General features: G+C 41.4%; 1 protein-coding gene across 31 annotated transcripts in view; it reads right to left on the bottom strand.

Moving 5' to 3' along the window:
- DTNA (dystrobrevin alpha) overlaps window positions 1–17,884 on the bottom strand; it is a 454,458-nt gene that overhangs the window by 143,246 nt on the left and 293,328 nt on the right. For all 31 annotated transcript variants that reach the window (XM_025273381.3, XM_025273382.3, XM_044934684.2 and 28 more), the window contains one exon: window positions 4,260–4,340. In XM_025273381.3, the coding sequence (XP_025129166.1) occupies window positions 4,260–4,340 (81 nt within the window). The remainder of the gene's footprint in view (window positions 1–4,259; window positions 4,341–17,884) is intronic.

Genomic DNA, 17,884 nt, shown 5'->3' with positions numbered 1-17,884 from the left:
AAGTCTTTATTGAATTCATTACAGTATTACTTCTGTTTTATATTTTGGTTTTTTGCCCAAGAGGCATGTGAGATCTTAGCTCCCATTCCAGGGATCGAACCTGCACCCCCTACATTGGAAGGGGAAATCTTAATTACTGGACAACCAAAGAAGTCTTGTGTCCAATTTTTAAACAATGAGAAGAATGGAATTATTTTGGGAGGATAACATTTTGCTTAGTCGGGGTTGTGAATCAATGTTCCCTATTATCAAGTACTTGTCTGTGAAAACTATTCTTAGTTCATGGTTGATACAAAATAGATGCTGAGCCACATTCAGACCACAGGCCACAGTTTTCTGGCCTCTCCTTTGGAGTTTTTCAGGACAGTGGTAATGAGATATTCTCAGTATACATCAGTAACTGTATTAAACAGAATGAACATGAATGTCAGTGATAGGAATCAATACTTTAGCAATAGAGTAGGCAAGGGCTATGAGGAAGGAAATATAGGGAATTAACTAGCTCTTTTGATCTTTAAATTTAGATAAAAAAAGAAATCTCCTAAAATTCTATATACCCCATGTTACCCCCAGAAATACTTTTTCTAGGTGATGACTTTGTGTCCGTTTTTACATTTTTCTTCCATTATCTAATTTTAAAGCTTAGTTTTGTTAATATACAAAATAAATGTTAACTATAAATAAGGTCTGGGCCTAAAAATAAACACCCTGTTCTCAGTTAAGTTCTATTGATTTCCATGAGTAAATACAGTATAAGAGTTTTCAATAAAGCGATGCCCTTAAAAGCATACTTCCTGGATTTTTTCCTTATTTCTTTTATTGTAGAGTACACCAGGTACCATAATGCACTGTGGGTTAGGTTTTATGGCAGACAGAAAATACATTCCTCTAATAGAGGGGTACTTTGGCCACCTCATGCGAAGAGTTGACTCATTGGAAAAGACTCTGATGCTGGGAGGGATTGGGGGCAAGAGGAGAAGGGGACGACAGAGGATGAGAAGGCTGGATGGCATCACTGACTCGATGGACGTGAGTCTCAGTGAACTCCGGGAGTTGGTGATGGACAGGGAGGCCTGGTATGCTGCGATTCATGGGGTCGCAAAGAGTTGGACACGACCGAGCAACTGAACTGAACTGAATAGAGGGGTATATGTTCAATGTTGACTAATATCTCACGTACATCAGTGTTGCTGCTTATCTTCCTAAAAGGAAGACTTCAACTTTGATGAAGATAAGCCAAGCCCAACTGTGTGAGCATTTTACATGTACCTCAATACAACTGTTATATTTTTTGTCAGGAAGGAAACTTAAGTAACACACATGGTGCTTGCATGTAAGACTTCTGATACAGGTAGAAACAACTTTAAAATGAAACTTAATTTTAGCAGAGCACTCAATATATGCTTATTTTTTTTCCCTTGAGCCTTAGTTTTGTCTAGTTTGTATAGAATGTAATATCTTTCCTTTCTCTAAAACGTATGAAGTTGATAAGGTACCTTGCAAAGCAAATAACACTTCCTTGTGGAATGTCTACCCATTCTTTAAGACTCAGCCCAGTGTCTCTTGCTCCAGGAAAACTCCCGCCAGCAGCCCTCACACCTAGGTCTGGGCTCCGCCTTCTTGTTGCTCCCACACACACTCTGCCCTTATTACACTTCCACGAGGTGTTGTTTGTGTAAAAATCCATCTACCCAATTAGACTTTGGGCAGCTTTAAGGCAGGGATCACATCTCACTCACTCCAGCTTTATTCCTGGTACCTAGAGCAGTGCCAAACCTTGCGCAGGGGCTCATTATAAGCTTCCTAAATTAAGGGGTAAGTGAGTGCATGCACAGAGGGATAGACAGGGATGGATCAACACCGTTTCCCCCACTGTTTTCCAAAAGAGCCAGTGAGGTTATGACATAATTCAGGATGTGGAATAAGGATGAGGGGAGCAGGAAATGGAAAAGGGGGTACCCCACAAGGAGAAAGGGCCTTTATCAGAGAGTAGGAGGAATGAGATATGGCCTGTGGTTTGCTGGACGCAGTTCGGGCCAATGGCGTGCGCCCTTTGTAATGCTGGCTGCAGGGTTGCCTAATCAATGTGGGTCATTTTTCTTTACTTTTCCTTCCCTCCTCCCTCCCTCTCTTCCTTCCTTTCTCACTTTTCCTTATTTATTCAACTAGCTATGTATTTGTTCATCCTTACCATTTTGTACTGTCTTTTTTATTATTCTTCGGAAAGCACTCAAGATATTTTATTCTGGCATCTAATATAATTTCAGCAAAGTATTTCATAGCCTAGTTTCTACAAAATGGACAAAGAGAAATATTTATTGAACATCAGTCTTGTTCTCAGAAATTTAAGTAAAACGTAGACAACATACAAAAAAACTGACCCTACTGTGAAGAGCCCTGAATTTGGTGAATGAGAGAAGATAAGCACACCAAAAAAATTTAATAACACCCAAGGCAAAACACAACACTTCCTTACTCTTCTTCAATACCTGACAATTTCTTTTCTAAAATATACATTGATCTTGTCACTTTCTTTCTTAGTGGGGGTCCCTGATCACCTCTTGCCAGATCCACCAAGTTCCCCAACTCTACTGAAAGTAACCTAAGGAAGGCTCTGTGTAGCAAAGCTTTATGAGGATAGAACTCCGTCTACATTGAGGCCCATTGGAGTGGTAATGAGGAAAAAGGCAGAGGGTTCCATCACTTTCATTGCTGAAAACACAGAGATTCTTCCTTTGGTTTATATATAGGTGATGGGGTTGAGGGTGGAGGGGAAGCTTTCTTGTGGGAGCATTTTCTTGGTCCTTTGACACCAGTCCCCGAAAGGGCTTTTATGACCTATCAACATGCAGGACCGCAAGCACAATCCCAGGTTCCCTCCTGCATCTGCAGTGCTCTTCTATTGCATTTTGGGGAACTGGTTTAGCTTCCTATGATGAGCCTGCCAATGCAGAGAAGCAGGAGACATGGGTCCGATCTCTGGGTTGGGAAGATTCCCTGGAGGAGGAAATGGCAATCCACTCCAGTATTCTTGCCTGGGAAATCCCATGAACAGAGGAGCCTGGCAGGCTATACTCCATGGGGTCGCAAGAGTCGGACATGACTGAGCACGCACGCACAACTAGCTAAAACACAACTTCGATATTTGACCCACCTAGTTTTTTCTTCCTTCTTGTCCTGACCCAAATTTCAGACCCATTTCCTACTAGAGCTAGAGAAGAAGCTGCAGATGAGCAAGCTGAGGAGTAGATGTCTCCGGTGCATTCCTGTAGCTGTAAACTGAGAAGCCTGGGGCTGGAGGTGGTCCCCCCAGGGCCATAAGAAGCATTTTGCTAGAGATCCCGGGAGAGCAGAGATGTAAACGTGGCTGGTTTCCACATTCACCAAGTGCCTAATGCCCATGCTTAGATATTCAAGAACTATGTCTGTGTGTGCAGGAGAACATTATGGTTTTCATTTTCAAAATTTGCCCAATACTAACTAGAAAATGAGAACAGTTATTAATTTTATAGCAGTCGGTTTTCAAAAAAGAAGAGTAAGTTCCTACACATGAACTTTGAAGCACTCTATTTTTCAAGAGAAAATGGATGTGATAATCTGATGGAAGTACTGACCTGGCATGGAAAGTGAAACTGCTCACTGAGGGATGAGCCAGCTTGCTGCTACATGTTAAAATTTGGGGAAAAGTTAAAGCAAGTTTGTTTCTTTAAGTATCATTGTCTCCTCACTTGCTATGGTCTGATGTAAGCAAAAGTAGTTAATGCTCTGATACAAAGGACTCATTTTTGTAGTTTCAGAAAGAAACTTAAATGTTTTCCAGGAGCTTGTAAACATTTCCCTATATTTGTAAAGAAAACATATGGAGGACTTAATATTTGATATTTTCTAAAGTTCTTGGAAGCCATTTGGAGGGCTTGGAGCTTATAATACCAAAGTTAGAGAAAAGAAAACTCATCCATCTGGATTTAAACCATTTCAAGGGCAGGATACATATCCAGAGGTTCATCTGTTCCAATACCTCAGCAGTTGAGTCATTCAGAATTGTTTGGGAAAAGTCTTTCTACCAGTTTTGTATCATAATCTCTTATTGTTGTTTAAACATAGTTTTTTTTTTAAATCCATACTTGCACGAAAGCCTACTTTTAATAAACCAAGTAACAGATGTGAACTATGGGATTCACAGGAGTAGTTAGCCCAAGTAACAGATGTGAACTATAGGATTCATGGGGGTAGCTGGCCCAAGGAACCAGCATACTTACAATTGCATTTCTTCTGAACAAACCTCAACTTGCATGCTGTTCTATAGGTGGAGAGTCGGATACGATCCAGGTCTTGAGCCCCTGGGGACAGATAAAAGGTACACATGTGGTCTGCTTGCATGTGGAAAGGAAGTGATCATGGTCATAAACGAAATAACTACAGACCTAACCGATACATGTAATTTGACTTTCATCTTTGCTAGAATAGAAATTTAAGACCTGAGGTCTGTCTCGTACGCCTCAGGTTCTGGGACATCAGGTTGTCCATCCTGTCCATGGGTTTGTGTCTGCCATTTCTGATAACAGTCGGATCAAGTTGTGACTTAAACTGCTAGATGACACCAGATAGTAATATTATCAAATAATGATTTTTAATGCACTGTAATCTGTAATTAGAGTACAGCTGTGAGGTGAGCACAGGCTGAACATTGGGCATCTGCTCTTGGTGCCTTCAGACCAATTGCTTTTAGAGGCCTCAGTTTTCTCATTTGGGAAATGGGACTGACGATAATACTACTACTTACCTCATGGACTGTTGAAGGATAAATGAGTGTCTATTAATCTAAAGCATTGGGGACACTGCTTGGCACACATACATCATTACTGTTACTCGTGTCTATCCTACAAAGCTTCCTGTCAACCTCAGGGGGGGGTCTCCTTTCTAAAAACAACCACTGTTGTAGATTTGTGGTTGCCAAGGGAGCGGGGTGAGGGAGGGATCAGTTGGGAGTTGGGGAATAGCAGATGCAAACTAGTATATATATATAGCATGGATAAACAGAAGGTCCTATTGTACAGCACGAGGAACTGTTATTCAATATCCTGTGGTAAATCATAATGGAAAAGAATGTATATATATGTATATCCAAGTTACTTTGCCATACAGCAGAAATTAACACAGCATTGTAAACCAACTAAATTTTAGAAAAGAAAAAAATGAAAGAAAGACAGCACTATTCTTTCTGCCACTGAGGCCTCCATTTCCTCCCTGACATAGCGTGTTCTCCATATTCTTGAACTGCTTTCCTCAGCCCACTTCTCTACTCAAGAATCCAGCATGGCTCCCGATGCCCACAGCACCAGGGCTGAAAGTTCCACCCGGAATCCAAGCCCTGCTGCAGGCTCTTCCCCTCCTACCTACCCCACAACATTCCCCACTGCTCTGGCCCCAAACCTCTGCTGGGCTTGGGCTGGTCTCCTCACCAGCCCTTGTAGACGTGCTGCTTGTTCCATCGACATCTGAGTTCCTGGCCGTCCTCCCACTCTCCTGTGGAGGGGCTCATTTCTAGACTGTCTCTAAAACATAGTAGATGTTCAACTAATGTCTGTTCTCTACTTCTAAATATTTGGCTTCTTTCAAGCCCATGTTTATGTTCATAACAGATATTAAGGTACGTGGCTCTACTTTGATATATTAAAAAACATTTTTTTTTTTGGCTGTACCACTCAGTATGCAGGATTTTTTTTAACTTTACTTATTTATAAATAGCTTCCCTGGTGGCTCAGATGGTAAAGCATCTGCCTGCAATGCGGGAGACCCGGGTTCGATTCCTGGGTTGGGAAGATCCCCTAGAACAGGAGACTCAAGTTTGATCTTTGGGTTGGGATGATCCTCTGGAGAAGGAAATGGCAACTCACTCCAGTATTGTTGCCTGGGACATCCCATGGACAGAGGAGCATGGTGGGCTACAGTCTGTGGGGTCACAAAGAGTTGGACATGACTTAGTGACTAGCAACATCACCTATTACTCCATGGTTTTATGAGGCAGTTCATTAACATTCATTCTTATGAGAGTTTATTACTTGACAAACAGACTCGTTGATACTGAATGCCTGAAGGATCAAAGAGGGAGGGCTCACCTTCATCCCATGCAGAAAATTGCCTAAATATGTTCTCAATAGATGGACATTTAGCCAATGGCCATAAAATATTACTTCCAATGATAGGGATAATTTTAAAACTTAGTGACAATATATGAGCTTTATATAACTTCCCTGGTGGCTCAGACGGTAAAGCGTCTGCCTACAATGCAGGAGACCCGGTTTCAATCCCTGGGTTGGGAAGATCTCCTAAAGAAGGAAATGGCAATCCACTCTAGTATTCTGGCCTGGAAAATCCCATGAATGGAGGAGCCTGGTAGGCTACAGTCCATGGGGTCGCAAAGAGTTGGACACGACTGAGTGACTTCACTTACACTATGAGCTTTATAGTCAATAACCCTAATCTTTCTCTTCCTAGTTGTATGAACTTTGAGAAGTTTTTACGTGTCTTCTGACTTCTTCATCTATAAAATGAGGAGAACAGCATCAACTTTACCAGCTGGTAACCTCTGTAGCTGGTACCTAGTGAGCAAATGGACATCCTTATAAGGGTTTTCAGTGTCACTGCTGAGTACCAATAAATGATAGCCATTTCTTCTTTATATTTGGGCTTTCATTTGCCTCCCTGTAACTTCAATCCATTTCATCCGATTTCCCTTCTGAAACCGTATCATCTTTTCTCCCTGCCACTTAACAAAATTTATTTTTCAAAGATTGGGAAGCAGCTATTGTGATCATCATTAGCATCTGGAGATTATGTACAAAAGTCCTTGTCATCACGGAGTTTAAAGTTTAGGTGGGGGCAGGGTAGCATTTCCTTGAGTTTTTCGGGTTGAAGATGTCCAAGTCCAAAGCCATTTCAAGTACAATGTCTATTTACCCAGAGAGTGGCACACAATGGGAGTCAATATATGGATGTTGTTATTATTGTCATTATTATCAGACATGAGTTTGAGACCCTTACCTGCAGGGAGCCAGCATGGGAGTTCCCACCCATGACAAAGGTCATGTGGAGAGGCCTGACATGCAAAGGCGAGTCAGGGCTCAAGGGACCCCTGGATCTGTCAGAGCATCTACCCCAAAACCAGAATCTGTCTGTTTTACTATTTTATGACTTTCACCAACTCCTCTGACATTAACGGGGGCGGGGGGGAGGTATCCCCGACCACCTTTCTCTGAAGGAAATCAACTTAGAGCTCTAGTTAATTAGCCTCCTGGGCATAATAGGAGTGTTTCAATCCACACCCCTCAGATGGCTCTTTAACTTGCCTGACAGGTTTACCCGGACTCCTACAGCTACGCATACAATTGTTTACAGTCTCCCAACCCCAAGAGGCATGGGAAGCTTAAGATATTCAAATAGTATAGAGCCTCTCGGAGAGTTAGAAATTGTTAGAATAGAACTAGTAGAAGATTTCATTGTTGAGCCAATGCTTGCTGCCAAGTTTCCACATCCCTGTATTGTATCCTTGGAAGTGTATTAATTAATATAGTTGGTATGTAGGAAAAATAAGTAGTGGCCTTGGTGTTAACAACTTTAGACCCTTAAGGTAATAAATTCTTTCCTTGTTGTAAACCCACTGCACCTCTGCCCTATAGGAATGCAACTTTATCTAACACCTTCAGAGGATGGCGCCAAACTTTAAAATAATTACTCTTAGAGAAAATAAGTCTTATGGTTGACAAACCTTTATCAGAGTCATAAAATGTTAACAGGCCTTCTGGCCGGAAGATGATGTAAATCACCTAAACCATTTGTATACGATAAGTTTGCAGAAAAGAAAAGCCTGGTCTCGATAAGGATCAAAGACTGCTGACTTTGCATGATTTTACACTCCCTATTATCCTCTATGCACAACTTAAGGTATATAAGCTCCCTTTGAAAATAAAGCTACAGGCATTGCTCAAAGCTCGATCTCCCTGTGTTGTTCTTTCTCTTTCCTTTTCCTTTTCAGGCTGATTCCCTAGAGCACAGGGGCCCTCTGCATTCACTCTCCTGCCTGGGCTTCTAAGACCCACTCGAGAAGGTGCCTAAGGTGGGGCACCTTCAGCTATTCAAGAGGGCGCCTGCGGCCTACGTGAACAGAGCAAGTCCGGTGCTGGGGCTTTATTGGCTTTCTGAGTAAACCAAGGAATATCAGCCTCTTTTCTCTCCTCTATTTTCTTAATTGCAAAATTCTTTCCTTATCTCTTTCTCTATTCCTTTAATCGCCAACGCCATCCTCCTGAAGGAATCCCTGGATCCAATCGGGGCTGGACCCTAGTACTTACCCATTCCAGTGATCCTGTTCTGTCTGACTAATATCTCCTTGAAATGAGATATATGAAGTTAACCCAAAGTGAAAAGTAGAAGTGAAAGTGTTAGTCACTCAGTTTTTTCTGACTCTTTGTGACTCAATGGACTGTGGCCCACCAGGCTCCTCTATCCATGGAATTTTCTAGGCAAGAATACTTGAGTGGGTAGCCATTTCCTTCTCCTGGGGATCTTCCTGACTAAGGGGTTGCGCCCAGGTCTCCCATATTGCAGGCAGATTCTTTACTGTCTGGGCCACCAGGGAAGCTCAAAATTAGCCCAAATGCCACAGCTGTTGCCTACCTGTGTGGAATGTACAGAAAGCAATTGTTACCACTATTGATAAGGAAACTAACTGATGGCATTTTTTTCATAGATGGTTCATTCTTCTGGCTCTTTTAAGCTAGAAGTTCATTAAAACTGGCTTTTGAAATTGTAAGCACTTCTATTAAGTCATATCTTTTCTGTTTAAATGCTTATTTGGGGGCTAAAGGTAGGACTTCACATTTAATCTGCTTAGTTTCTTTTACTTTTAAAGCTCATATTTCTAACCCTTAAATTTTTATTTTGCCACTGGCATTTCAAAGGACCTTCCTAGTTTCATGTTGTCTGTCAATCTGAGAGGCTCATGTGGGAAATGAACTCTCTAGAATATAGGATAAGCAAAGACATAGAGACAATCAGAAATACACAAGCATTAAATCTGTCTTTTTCCCCAGGATGAAGATGTACTTTTAGCAGTGCTCAGTTTGGTTCAACAATTAAGAGAATCTCAATATCTGTAAATAATCCTTTAAAAGAAGACATTAAGGACATAGAAAATTTATGTAAGTTCTTCAAAAATAATGATTCAAGCCCCAGGTTTAAAAGAACTGTGATGCAGCACACAATTAAATTTCTTAGTTCCAGCAAGACCTCATCCTCTAAGAACAGAAACCCTGGATCCTCTGCGACTCCCTCTCATAGGGTTCCTATGGGGCATTTAGCAAAGGTGCCACTTCCCAGGATGCAGTAAAAGGGGTGTAGAGATGATGCCTAGGGTCAGGAATACACTGACTCCTTTGCCCATTACCATGTGGACTCAGCTGACCTTCTTCTGCTTAGTTCAAACCTCAGGTAGGGGTCTGGAGGTCTGTTGATGATTTCAGTTTGTAAAGCTTCTTTCTGGCTGAGGATGTAAGCCCTGAATATTAAAAGGGATGTGGTGAGCAATGAAGTTAAGCTTTTCAGACGCAGCAGCCCATTGCCTCACAGGGATCATGTAAGTGGCAACCACAGGATCCATCAAGGATTCTGGAACTCAAAAAAGCTGCTGAGACAGACTAGACAGGTTCTTGCTCCATTTACCCACCTTGTTGAAAAGAAATTTCTTGGTCACTGGCCCAATAAACCATGAACTTAATTCACTTTGACATGTTTGGTCTTTCCTTCAAAGTCTATAAACCCATAGCCTACCTTAGGTGTAGTCACATGTCTTCTGTGTCCAAGCCATTCTCTAAAATCAAACAGCTGTTCAGGGCCACAGAGTCTTCCAGAATATAATTGGAGGCTGTCCTCCAAGTTGATGGATCCATTACTTATTTCTCCAGACATGGTCACAACTCCAGCTATGCATCTATGTAATTGTACAGTGATCAAGCTCACACATCCCCAACGCACGTACAACCTGAGACTTTCTTCAGTATTTGCTGAAATTAAGGTTCATTTTTATCTTATGGTATTTTCCTGAGCAAGAAGTTTAGTAAACTTATTAAAAAGGGAAATAAGCTGACTTAATTCATTTATAAAATGGATGGAATTTGAATAAATGAATAAGGAAATAAAATCAATAGAGTAATCCTTATTCTTAGCATGTTGAAACATCTAGGATTACCACTATATTTTGTCCATGATCTGAGAAAAATAAACAACAAGCCATTTTATCTTGAAACCTAATTCAAAATCACTTTATACTCTCAAGAATCTAATTCTTTCTTTGTAATAAAAAACAAAGTATTGCACTTCTCTATATTTTTGAAAAAGTGAAAGTGAAAGCTGCTCAGTCGCGTCCAACTCTTTGCGACCCCATGGCCATGGAATTCTCTAGGCCAGAATACTGCAGTGGGTAGCTTTTCCCTTCTCCAGGGGATCTTCCCAACCCAGGGATCAAACCCAGATCTCCTGCATTGCAGGCAGATTCTTTACCAGCGAAGCCACAAGGAAAGGCCTCTCTATTTGCCTCTTTATTAAATAATAGTGCTTTTCCCCATTATTATTATATCATGGGGATATGATTCCTTTTTAAAAAACTTTTTATTTTGTATTGAGTTATTTCCTGGTGGCTCAGATGGTAAAGAATATGCCTGCAAAGCAGGAGACCCAGGTTCCATCTTAGGGTTGGGAAGATCCTCCGGAGAATGGAATGGCAACACTCTCCAGTATTCTTGCCTGGAGAATTCCATACACAAAGGAGCCTTGCGGGCTGTAGTCCACGGGGTTGAAAAGAGTCAGACACGACTGAGCGACTAAGACTTTCATTTTCACAGCTGATTAACAATGCAGTGAGTTTTAGGTGAACAGCAAAGGGACTCAGCCTTATATATACATGTATCCAATTCTTTAAACCATGGAAATCTGACTCATCTAAATAATATCTTAGATTTGCTTCATAATTATATGGTGGGGGCTAAGCAGTAAATAATTAACGTAGAGATGAATACTATTTTCTCTACTTCTGTATATGGACCTAACAGAAGCAGAAGATATTAAGAAGAGGTGGCAAGAACACACAGAAGAACTATACAAAAAAGATCTTCATGACCCAGATAACCACGATGGTGTGATCACTCACCTACAGGCAGACATCCTGGAATGTGAAGTTAAGTGGGCCTTAGGAAGCATCACTATGAACAAAGGTAGTGGAGGTGCTGGGATTCCAGTTGAGCTATTTCAAATCCTGAAAGATGATGCTGTGAAAGTGCTGCACTCAATATGCCAGCAAATTTGGAAAACTCAGCAGTGGCCACAGGACTAGAAAAGGTCAATTTTCATTCCAATTCCAAAGAGAGGCAATGCCAAAGAATGTTCACACTACTGCACAATTGCACTCATCTCACACGCTAGCAAAATAATGCTCAAAATCCTCCAAGCCAGGCTTCAACAGTACATGAACCATGAACTTCCAGATGTTCAAGCTGGTTTTAGAAGAGCCAGAGGAACCAGAGATCAAATTGCCAACATCTGTTGGATCATAGAAAAAGCAAGAGAATTCCAGAGAAACTTCTGCTTTATTGATTACGCCAAAGCCTTTAACTGTGTGGATCACAATAAACTGTGGAAAATTCTTAAAGAGATGGGAATACCAGACCATCTTACCCACCTCCTGAGAAATCTGTATGCAGGTCAAGAAGCAACAGTTAGAACTGTACATGGAACAACAGACTGGTTCCAAATCAGAAAAGGAGTATGTCAAGGCTGGATATTGTCACCCTGATTATTTAACTTATACGCAGAGTACATCATGCAAAATGCCAGGTTGGATAAAATACAAGCTGGAATCAAGATTGCTGGGAGAAATATCAATAACCTCAGATATGCAGATGACACCACCCTTATGGCAGAAAGTGAAGAAGAACTAAAGAACCTCTTGATGAAAGTGAAAGAGAAGAGTGAAAAATCTGGCTTAAAACTCAACATCCAGAAAACTAAGATCATGGCATCTGGTCCCATCACTTCATGGCAAATAGATGGGAAACAATGGAAACGGTGAGAGACTTTATTTTCTTGGGCTCCCAAATCACTGCAGATGGTGATTGCAGCCATGAAATTAAAAGACATTTGCTTCTTGGAAGAAAAGCTATTACCAACCTAGACAGCATATTAAAAAGCAGAGACATTACTTTGCCAACAAAGGTCCGTCTAGTCAAAGCTATGGTTTTTCCAGTAGTCATGTATGAATGTGAGAGTTGGACTGTAAATAAGGCTGAGTGCCGAAGAATTGATGCTTTTGAACTGTGGTGCTGGAGAAGATTCTTAAGAGTCCCTCGGACTGCAAGGAGATCAAACCAGTCCATCCTAAAGGAAATCAGTCCTGAATGTTCATTGGAAGGACTGATGCTGAAGCTGAAACTCCAATACTTTGGCCACCTGATGGGAAGAACTGACTCATTTGAAAAGACCCCAATGCTGGGAAAGATTGAAGGTGGGAGGAGAAGGGGACAACAGAGGATGAGATGGTTGGATGGCATCACCTAGTCTATGGACATGAGTTTGAGTAAGCTCTGGGAGTTGGTGATGGACAGGGAAGCCTGGCGTGCTGCAGTCCATAGGGTCACAAAGAGTCGGACACAACTGAGTGACTGAACTGAAGTGTATATATTCAAAACTTTTCATAAGAAAAAAATTAAAGCTAAATCATTTAAGGCAATCTAATGCTCTTAAAACATCTCCTCAAACCTTTCACACTCAGGTCATAGTTGGAAGAAAATAATAAAGAGGAAAACAAAGGGGCAGTTAAAAAACTATGATTGATTACACTGTTCCCTTCTGCAAATACTGTTTTTTCCTTTCTTTAGCTCTTCAAGACATTTTGTCCTCCCTTCCTCCCTCTGTCCTTTCCTTACTCCTCCCCTCTGTCCCTTTCTTCCTCTTACCTTATTTCATTCCTTCCATCAATCTACCCAGTGATCCAGCTAGTCAGTCTATATTACCTTATTTTTGGTTGTAGCTTTATTACACTTTGAACAGTGTCACACAATTCATATATGTTTTGTTTTATACATTTTGATAGCTCATTTATAAAACCTTTTATAAAATCATTCAAAATTTTAAATGTCTTATTCATTTTTCAAACTCACCCAACAAATACTTAAAGAATAAAGATGCAGCCTATGAACCCATGTCTAAACTCTTTTTCATGGTTGATGATTGACTGGATGTGTGCAGTGTGTGTGTGTGTGTGTGTGAGAGAGAGAGACAGAGAGAGACAGAGAGAGGAGGAGGAGAGAAAGAAAGAGGGGCAGAGAGAGCAGGTGAGGGGAGGCAAAGGAGTTTTGAGGTCAAATACAGTGCTCAATTTTCTACCTTATACAACTCAATGGGTGGGGTGGCCCTCACTGAACTAAGGTATGAGTAAGGAGGAACAGGTGTGTAGATGTGTGAAGATGAAGGGTCTGGTTTTGAATTTACAGAGTTTGAGTTCTTGTGGGATGTCCAAGTGGACATACCCAGGGGCAGCTGGATACACAGATATGGAGTTCCTTAATATGGTCTATATTCCAAGATTTATTGATAAACATATAAAATGTATCAATATTCCTTAATTGCCAAGACTGGGAATATTTTTCCAAGAGGAGACTGTGTGCATAAGTAAGGCTATTCCACATTCTAATAGGGGCCCAGGTTTGGGGCTACAAACTTCCTTCCTGCTTCTAACAGCACCCTCGGTAATCATTCAAAGTCTGCGTGGCTTTGGGAATACTGTGGCAGCCATGGTGGGGCACTGGTTGGCTTTGTTATGATGAGGAGTTAGTGGAGCTAACAGTAGGCCCACCTCAAGGTGGTTCATCAGCAGAAGCTTTGACAGTGGGAGCAAAGTCCGGAAGGGACATTGACCTTATTGTTGTTTAGTCGCTAAGTCATGTCCGACCATTTGCGACCCCATGAACCTTAGCCTGGCAGGGTCCTCTGTCCATGGGATTTCCCAGGCAAGAATACTGGAGTGGGGTGCCATTTCCTTCTCCAGGGTATTTTCCTGACCCAGGGATTGAACCTGAGTCTCCCACCTTGGCAGGTTGATTCTTTACCACTGAGCCACCAGGGAAGCTGACACTGACTTACACACTGACTATTCTGGGTAAGCTGGTTTCTGAGATGTGGGAAGTGGTTTTGAAGCATTCCTCGAACACTTGAGAACCATAACAATAATGGTGAAACCTTGGGGGAAAGTCACACTGTACAGGGAGAAAATTGGTCAAGAGCCAAACTTTGGTTAAAATCTGAGCTTCAGAGAGCCTGGAGGCTACTAAGAGACAGAAAAAGAGAAACAGATCAGAAGAATCAGGAGACCAGGCTACGCAGGTGACATATGGGGGCACTTCCAGGATGGTGACCCATGGAGTTGACATCCCAACGATGCTGCAGAGCACGAGAAATGAAGATGCAAGTGAAAATAGTCCCTGCATCCATGGCCTATGGATATCATGGCCTATGGGAGTGGGATCATTCACACCATTTTCCTGAATTTTTGAAGTTGTTTTCCCTAAAACTCGTAGTGTGCATTGCAAAATCATGCTCTAGGCACCATTCCAGCTATGCACATGCTGACTCCTGTCAGCATCCGGAAGGGGCGTCTGTCTGAATCACTCCGCAGTGCTTGTTGAACACCTCCGTTTGCCTTCCTTTGGTTTCTGGTCCCTCTTTCATTCAGAGCCCGGTGGTTATCACTCTGCTTTCTTCCCAGAAGTTTCCTCATCAGATTAGGCTGCCTTCCATTTTCTGAATGAGTGTTTCTTAACCATTTCCCTTTCATTAAAACCTACCTATCCTGTGCCCCGAGGCTTTCAAACCAACATTGATTCAGCATCTAAGGTGAATGGGTTTGGCCGCAAAGGTCAAGGGTCTGTCCCAAAGGAGAGGTTTATGTGAGTGAGTGACACAGACATGTTCACAAGTAAGTGTCACACAAAGCAGAGTAAATGTGCCCTCAGCAGAAAAAGAGAAGAAAGGGAGTTTGATTCCAAGTGCAAACAATTTACTCTGCTAAAAGCCAGTTTGTTAAATTTATTTGAGCTGATAAACTTATTTGATGGTGGAAAAGGTCAAGGTGAGAACGATATTTACATTTAACTGGAGCCTTTAATCTAAGGTACCAAGTAAACAGATAATTAGGGCATTATGCTGAGGGGAAATTTTAGTTTAGGGCAACTTGCCTAAAATTTCTTTAATCAAAGTATGTGGCCACAGAGATTTTGTTTTGTTTTGTTTTTTGGCTTATTTGTGAGTCCATACTACTCTTAATTTTGTCTTTTTTTTTTTTTTTTGCCTCTGTCGCTTGTGGCTATGAGCTCAGAGTAGATGTTTAATACAAGTATGTGCTACAATCGCCTGAATTTGCCAAAATTTCTTATCAGTTGTCCTTCTGATCAACTGTTACTCTGTTCTCTGCTCTTTGGTTTTTGTAAGGTTCCCCTCCGCTTGACTAACCTTTCGATACGTTTCTTTTTTCTCTAGGTCTTTGATCTCGCTTTTCTTAGAGCATTTACTTTAGACAACTTTCCTTTGTAAATTCTTTGTCTGTCCCTTGAAAGATGTAAACCTCCCAGGCTTTTGCCAGTTTCGGCCAGAAATATCTTTTTCAACAGAGAAGGAAATGGCAACCCACTCCAATATTCTTGGCTGGAAAATTCCATGGACAGTGGACCTTGGCAGGCTGCAGTCCATGGGGTCTCAGGGAACTGGACACGACTGAGGACTGAGGACTGAGTGACAGGACACACACACACACACTCACACACATCTTTCTTAAGGACTGGAAGCCACACCATGGAAATGAAATCTTGAAGAAGATATCCTAGTCTCTGTGAGAGTAGACACCTAACTTTCTCACCGTGACAATGGCCACTGTGACAGCTGACCAACTTACCCGCTGATATCTTCCAGTCCGTCTGTTCTTATTCACCCCTGAGTTTAGAAACCCTCCTGTCTTTGGTTCTGGTAGAGCTGAATTCCACTTCTCTCCCCTCTGGCAAGAGTCTTAAAAAAGTCTTCCCTGCCTTCTTAACTCCTTTTTCTACATTTGTGACATTTGTAATTTCCAAAACCAAGAATCTCTTGGGCACTTTCCTTCCATGTTTAAAAAGTAACTACTTCTAAGTCATACTTAGCTGACCAGATTTAACAAGTTCCTCCATTTTTTAAAGTTCTCTGTCTAGACATCACAGATTCTGGAAGAAGTTACTTTCCAAGTTTCAATGTCAATCTTCTCTGATAATAGTTTCCTTGTCTTTCATTGGTGTCCCGCTGATAGAGTTGGGGTAACCCATACAGTTTTCAAATATTTAACACATTCTCAATGAGGTTACCTTTTTCTTTTGTCTGACAACCTATCAAAATCAATGTCTCAAAAAAAAAAAAAATCAACGTCTCTCTTGGAAATCAGTCAATTGTTTTATCTGGCAGAATCCCACTTACTGTAGCTGTGTCCTATTTAGGGTTAACCTGAAAATGATGCTCACTAATGGATTGTTCAAGTCAGATGTGTTTACCTGCTTTTGAAGAGAGGAAGAAGGGAAGAAAGATACATATCTGTGTGGCTTGCTTAACTATTTTGATCACTAATCAGGAGAACTCAAAATGATTTAATATACTGCATGACCTTCTGACAAGTTTCTATGAAAGGTTAAGTTACAATCTGGGAAATGAACGCACAATTTTCCTGTCTCTCTTGCTTGAAAAATTTAGAGCTTTTCTGTTTGTATGGATATAAAACTTATGTCAATCTTTCTTTGAGTTGGACAACTTGAATTCAAAAGATACGTCTGTGACATATGTGTCTGTCTGTGCCAGGCACCACACCGGGTGCAGGAGGAGCTGGCATAATGTACCGAAATTCAGATAAATGTTTTCAAAATCATGACATAAGAACACTTTCATAATTCTTACAGTCTGTTGGCTGATTCAGTCTTTAATATAACAATGATAAATTTAAAGATTTTTCCTAAGACTTTATTGCTTTTCTTTGTTAAATATTAATATTTTTTCTTTTTCTGATAAAACACTGACCCATGATCTACATAGGGCTTCCCTAGTGGCTCAGACAGTAAAGAATCTGTCCGCAATGCAGGAGAGCCGGGTTTGATCCCTGGGTTGGGAAGATCCCCTGGAGAAGGGAATGGCAACCCACTCCAGTATTCTCACCTGCAGAATTCCATGGACAGAAAGAGCCTAGCAAGCTACAGCCCATGGGGTTGCAAAGAGTCAGACATGACTGAGCGACCAACACCACTACTGCTATGATCTACATGGCTCTTGCTTCTTCAGTCTAAGAAGCTATGATACAAGAAGACACCTGTACTGGTCTGGATTTTGCTTAGATGGGCAGGTAGTACCTAGGTTCCTTCCTCTGTTAGATTCATATCAACAGAGGTCACAGTTCCAGGTGACTGGTCAGGCCAGAAGTGAAGCTGCACAGCCCAGGAAATTGGAAAGTCACAACTGAAACTGTCAAAGGCACTTTAGACATGTTTCTAAAAGTGGAAAAAGCAAGGAGAGCGATTGAGATCCCCCGCATCAATTTTAATTTTCTTTCCTCTCTGTTAGTTCGTACACTGCCTTGGTGACTCCAGATTATTGGGAAATGATAAAGAAAAATGTGAATCTTATTATCTGGGGCTTTCCTTTATCTGTCCCGACCCTCATTCTTGCCAGTCAGTTCCAATCTCCAGGAGAAACCTAATTTTGTCTCTTGCCTTCTTGGAGTAAAAGGCTTACGACTCAGTTCTGCTCTTCCTCATTCCTTATGCAGAGAATGAGA

This window comes from Bubalus bubalis, chromosome 22 (genome assembly GCF_019923935.1).
Source record: "Bubalus bubalis isolate 160015118507 breed Murrah chromosome 22, NDDB_SH_1, whole genome shotgun sequence".
NCBI classification, from domain to species: Eukaryota; Metazoa; Chordata; class Mammalia; order Artiodactyla; family Bovidae; genus Bubalus; species Bubalus bubalis.
The sequence above is the reverse complement of the archived record's forward strand: the minus strand, read 5'-3'. Positions and strand labels throughout refer to the sequence as shown.